Below are 6,216 nucleotides of genomic sequence, written 5' to 3' on the forward strand. Positions count from 1 at the left end.
AAGAAGGAAAATGTATTGTTTTCAAACGGTGAGTACGGATATAAAATGCAAAATTTAATATTATATTTTGAAGTTTTCATATTTCCTAAAAAAGGTAAAACTCGCTGTGACTATTTTGATTTGTGAGTTGTTTTGTTTTCTAGCATAACGAATTAAAAATATATAATTGTGTCGCACCACCCGTATGCAGAACTCTTTTCTAAGATGGCCGCTCTGTTTGCGCACTCGCTTGTCAGGCCGTCTTTTGTTTTCACGAAGGCCAGCCCAGTCCCTTTCGGTATGTACCATTGGCCGCCGTGCATGCCGCCTCCCCAGTTCGGAGCTTGCAGGCGTGGTTACTTGCCACGCCCACTGGCTGGGTAGCGCTCCCTGTGTATATATACTGTGTTCTGCCCGTGCTGCAGCAGTTACAGCTACTTGCTTTGGAGCCGCCTCCTCCTCCTCCTCTGAATGCACTGAGGAGCGGCGGTACTGGGTTGCCTTTGTGTGCTGGTTCTTTGAGGAACTGCGCTTTCGAGGGGGGATCTGAGCGTCCTGCGCCTCCGTCTCTCGGATCTACCTATTGTTTTCGAGAAGGATCCTGTGGCTTGCTCTGGAGGATCGACTTTGTTGGGAACTTTGGTTTCTTTCGGCTTGTGGCCGACTCTGGGCTGCAGAGGGGAGAGGCGCATCTTTGCCTGGGTAAGTACTGCCTCACGCTGTGCATACACACAAGGGGAGTCATGCTGCTGGGTGAGGAATAAGGATTGCATGGGCTGTGAATGCTGAGCAGAAGGCAGGGGCCAAAAGAGCCACCTGGTTAACGGTGCACGGTTACAACAGGAGCAGCTGGAAGGGCAGGCAGCGGGGTAACAATGTTCAGTAACAAAGGGTAACGCTGAACAATGTGGTGCTCTTTAAGCGAACTGGACATGATGTCATTAGACCTTCCATTTGCAGTATTGACTTTCGATCTGTATCTTGTACATGTGCTTGTACCATAAAGGGCACCCCGTGCTGTTAATGGAGTGCAAAGAGTAACACTCCGCTTTGCACAGGTCAGGCTGCAGGTGGATCCTGTGCCACAGGTTGACCTTTTTGCCCCGGTGAGGATCAGACAGACTGACCACTAGACTGATTTGGGGAGCAACGAGTGATAATATCCCAGGTTGAAAGGTGCAGGGGACGGACTAGTCAGCCTTCGGTTGCCGTGGAGCATCGGCACTGCTTGCCTTTAAATGTGTGTTGTGCCCGGGGGTTGTCTGTGCCATGGGAGGGGAGCACAGGCACCTGGTTGCAAGGTCGGTGTCGGCACCATGGGGCGGTGGGTACTGCCCTGGGGTCTGCAGTGCTCCCCGAGCGCCCTTGTTTTCGGGGCTTTGTTCTGTGGTAATGTGGAAAGACCGCCTGGCTGCTGGGTGTTAACATCTTGTTGAAAGTGACGTTTTCGCGGAATGCCTCATGGTGTTTCTTTCATCGACTGCAGCAAGGCTGCTGGTGCTGCCGGCCATCGCAGGGCCGTGTGGGCAGATGCAGCGGAGTCCGGCACAAAGGCGCAGGCTGCCCACGAGCTGTGCTGGCACTGCAGATCCGGGATAGGGGCGCGGGCGCCAGAGAACGAAGCCTTGCTCTCTGGGATCCTCCTACCGCGCAGCGGGCTCTCCCTGCACACCCGCGGAGGCCGTGTACTAGAGACAGTTGGCATCAACGGGTGTATGCGACGCCCCTATCTGGATGCCGCGCATCCCCACATTAGAGCGCAGTGCTTGCGCCATGTGCCGTGAATACGCTCTGTTATCTCAGCCCCGCCACGCAGTAATTATTTTAAGCAGCTTATCAACAAATACACCAATATTTAACGCGCCTTAGATAGTGTAATAGCATGGACGTGCTGCGTAGCTGCGATGGTTGGTTTCCTAATATAGCACTTGTTTTCATGCCCCCCCCCCCCCCGAAAATGGAGGGGGGTCGCGCTACACCCCAATGTGTGTGTATGGCACCCGACACACTCAAACAAGCGGGGTCTGGGCAGAGTGCGAGGCTGGCGTTTTTCATCTGATGTGTAATTTAATGCAATGCACTTCCCTGCGCCGGAGACCAAGGGCGTGAGTAGCGCACAGTGCGATGAAACGACAGTACCCACAGAACAAAAGAGCGCAAGAGTGCGCGCTAAAGACGGCGTGCGATGCGTCCCCATTAAAGGCAGGGCAGCGGCCCGCGGTGGGCGCTGCGAGGAGGCGCAGATGCAGGTGCTAGATTGCAACCATGGAAGGCCAGGTTTCCAGTCGCCGCTGCCATCCCTAGTGGCGTTGTACTAGCCCCCCTGGGTTAAAGGCATGGGGCGTATCGGATGGATGTAGGCGCTGCGCTGTCACGATTGTTTAGTGTTTGCTGGCCGTGTTCCTTTGCGCCACCTCGGCAAGCCGTGGGGTGAACCCTGCGCGTTTCTAGGGCGGGGGCTGCCTGCCGCTGATTCTGTGAACACGTCCCCGCTGCGATGCCTCGAAGGCTCGTCCTCTGGGGGGAGCGTCCGTGGCTGTATGGGCAATCCCCTGTGTTTGCAGAACCGTGCGTTGTGAGCGGGCGGGGGGGGGGGGCGCGTGTAAGCTCGGTGTCGTGGGCTTCGCCCTTGGGCGCTCTTCACCCTCCTTGGATTAACACGGAAGTGCTCAAAGGTTCCATGGTCCCTGCTTGGTGGGACTAAAGACTTTACAAGCATCTGCCTTCTCTGGGGAGCAGTATATAACTTCTGCGTCCGCTGCCATTTATAACGCTGTGTCCATTATAGGGGTCCTATAATGCATTAATTCACAGACACGTGTTATAATGGCACAATCCTATAGGACGCGCTCTGTGAATCGGGTGTTAAATGTCTTGTCGCTTAGTACGGTTTCCCAAACGCAGGGTCACTGGGGTCGTTTGCTAATGGTTATGGCTCTTTCAGTCCATATAATGCGGGTGCCAAGTCTACATTGTACAGTTTCTCTGGCAGGAGGATGGCACTTCAAAGGGGTATGATTGGACCTCGGTGACCACAATCCTCATTTAGTCGAAACTAGAAAGGGGCTGCTCCCGATTATTTGAGAAGAGGGTGCAGGTTGCCTTTTATATCGCCCTGGCACGGTCATTGGCATAACATGTTTTGCTTGCGCGGCGATCGGGCACGTTCAGTGCGTCATTATATGGCACACTGGCCGTTTAGACCAGGTGCAATTGCTGTATAAAGGATCGCTTACAGATGAGGGGCACGGGCCCATCGTGGTCGTGTTCCCCCCTTCTAGTCTCCATTTTAAGCCCAGCACCCCAACCTGCCCGGGCCCAACAGACTGAACTGTGCTTGCTACATGCTGGGATCGGCGATTTGCAGTCCTGTTGAATGCGCAATGCTTTTGGGGGTGGGTTGTTTATGTGGATTGGAAGCTTGGTCTTGTTCTGTTTGCGGGTATAGTTTGACCTTTGGGGAGAGCAGCCGACCTGTGTTGGGCTTTGTAGGGGGGTTGATTACACTTCTGGGGGGCTCTGACTTGCTGGGTTCTGGTTGTTGCTTTGTGACTTGCCGGATGCTGTCTTTGCATTTGGCGGGGGGGGGGGGGGGCATGTACTTGTGTGGGTTCAGTCTCTGATGGCCTTGTGTGTAGACTTCTTGTGGTCTAACCTGCTGTGTCTTCTCTCTGCAGAGATGGCGGACCATATGATGATGCCGCTGGCCCATGGGGGCAATGCGATTCAGAATTACCGGATGAGCATGGGCGTTCTGCAAGGGCCCCCACAGCACACCATGAGGACCCTGCCCACTGGCCAGATGATGCAGTACGCAGCTGCCAACATGGACGGGAGCATGAGGCTGCGGCCCAACATGAGCGGCCAGCTCAGCCACCACCAGATGTCTTCCGCCATGATGTACAGCGGTCAGGGCGCGCAGCAGCAGCCGCAGCAGCAACAACAGTTCATGAGTCCAGTGGCCTCCCAGCAGCTCATGGCCAGCATGCACTTACAAAAACTCAACACCCAATACCAGGGACACCCGCTCATGGGCATGGGTGGCGGGCCCATGGGGGCCTCCGCCCAGCAGTATAGGGTGGTGCCCACCCTCCAGCACCCTAGCCTGCAGCACATGCCGCCTCAGGCCCTGACCCTCAATGGTATGGACACCGACCTCATAGACGAGGAGGTCCTCACGTCCCTGGTGCTGGAGCTGGGCCTGGACCGGATCCAGGAGCTCCCAGAACTCTTTTTGGGACAGAACGAATTTGACTTCATTTCAGACTTTGTCAGCAAACAGCAACCCAGCACTGTGAGCTGCTGAGGGGGTGAACATGCTGCGGGGGGCTTCGGCCCCTGTGACACGGACAATCATCGGACACTGATGAATTGCACTGGACGGGTTGCTTTTTCACTTTCAGTGTGGGGGACATGTTTATTTTTCTTTTTTCCTTTTTTTTTTGAGGATTTTTTTTCAAAGACAATATTGGAGTTATTAAATAAGTGCTTCAGTCTGTAGCGTACACAGAAAGACGTCCCGATGAATTAATCACAATGGAACGCTCACTTGTAATGCCTGCTCTGGCCTTTTTATAATCCTACTTCCAAGGCTGCCCGCTGACCTTCCAAATGTGTGCACAAAACATGTATGAATTTCCGAAGGGCTTCTGATCCTCACCCACTATCCCTGTATGTGTTCATAGCGCTGTCACCTCCAACCCAAAGAGTTTGACCGCCCGCCCCCCAGCGCGGGGCCTGTGTTGGGCAATGGCCACACGTTAGACCTGGTCTTGGTGGATCGGTAGCCAGCGCTGCAGGCTGGACTGTTACACAGCAGGTGTGTTGGCCGGCCTGCTCACCCGTCCTGGCACTGTTCTGCGTTTGAGATTAGCCTAAGGGCGGGCTTCTATATATGGCCTTAAGCCGTATTAGTATCTCGGCCCCTCGTTTTGACATCTGTACAAGTAATCGCGCTATTTTTAAATGTTTGGATTCGTCTTTAGGCCACGCAGCTTACAGTTAAAGCTGCAGTGCCGCCCCTCCACCCCCACCCCCACTTATGAAACCAAATGGAAGTGTAAAGTGCATATTGCCCGATTTGTATTTATTTTTTTAATTATTTATTGAGAATCGGATCATTCTCCCCCCTTTTTAGGTTTTCATCCTGAGGAAAACACTGCAGGTTTAAGATGTTGCTTGAATATACCGCTCGAGGGGGGTCACTATATGCATTTCCAAAATAATTGAGATGGCCTTGGCTAAATTGCCAATTCAAGAGAAGTATTTTTGGAGCGAGCTCGGCGACTGTTTTTGTATGCCTAATTAAAACAAAAGCGAGAAGAATACACGCTGGGTCTATCGGGGAGGGGTTCTGTTTCCAGCCGCTGAAGTACTTATTGTGTCAACTGCTAGTTGCTACTGCCCCCTGCTGTTGTTGATTGCACATGGCAGCTCCTCATTGTTGATCAATGAAGATTTACAGCTGAATTTTCAATAAAATCAAAAATGTTTAAAAAAAAAAAAAAAAACCTGCATGTTATGTCATTGTTACGGATTTGAAACGTGTGTGTATTTCGTTTCACATGTCTTAATAGTTGATAACTTGGAATGAGTTTCCCTAACAGGTAAATGATGCCGTAGCGTGGCGGTTAATGATGACACGATTGTGAAATTGCACACACATACTAACTGCCTCACAAAAACAGCGCACTTTTTTCTTGCATGACATTTTAATTTAAATCATGCCTATCGTATTAACTCCCAGTGGGGCTAGTCGTGCGCGTAGCATACAAGGCAACTCTTATTGAAAGAACAAAGGGCAATTTCGCGTTCACTCTTACATTTTCCACTCCTTTTTTTTGTAAAACTTGAAAAGTGCATGCTGTTGACTCGACGATAGCCTACATTTTGTTCCCACATTTTAGTCTTGTTTTGTACAAAACAAATGTAATTGTCGCTGGCAAATCATGCTTTGCAAACACATTTTATAATGGATTACCGTTTTAAGCAGGTGCTAAATGCGGGCAGATTCCATGGGAATTATTTGTTTAGCAGCAGCTTGGAAATCTCATGCAGGCGTGAAGCCAGGGGGCATTAGAAGGAAGAGGACTGACTGCACCGTGGGCATGGCTACCTCCGTGTCTAGCATGCAGGGCGTGAAGCCAGGGGGCATTAGAAGGAAGAGGACTGACTGCACCGTGGGCATGGCTACCTTCGTCTCGCGTCCCTACTGCTTCACATGCAATGAACATCCAT

At 51.9% G+C, this 6,216-nt stretch overlaps 1 protein-coding gene across 1 annotated transcript; it reads left to right on the forward strand.

Moving 5' to 3' along the window:
* Positions 1–399: 399 nt before the first annotated feature.
* On the forward strand, positions 400–5,489 carry CITED4 (Cbp/p300 interacting transactivator with Glu/Asp rich carboxy-terminal domain 4). The gene is made up of 2 exons (XM_069623055.1): positions 400–681; positions 3,657–5,489. The coding sequence occupies exon 2, from the start codon at positions 3,659–3,661 to the stop codon at positions 4,283–4,285; it is 627 nt and encodes a 208-aa protein (XP_069479156.1). The 5' UTR covers positions 400–681; positions 3,657–3,658; the 3' UTR covers positions 4,286–5,489.
* Positions 5,490–6,216: the final 727 nt, after the last annotated feature.

The sequence above is a fragment of the Ambystoma mexicanum genome, chromosome 11 (assembly GCF_040938575.1).
Source record: "Ambystoma mexicanum isolate Mex_15411 chromosome 11, UKY_AmexF1_1, whole genome shotgun sequence".
NCBI lineage: Eukaryota > Metazoa > Chordata > Amphibia > Caudata > Ambystomatidae > Ambystoma > Ambystoma mexicanum.

Coding starts and splice junctions, on each gene's coding strand:
- CITED4 (XM_069623055.1), top strand. CDS start 3,659: ATGGCGGACCATATGATGATGCCGCTGGCCCATGGGGGCAATGCGATT.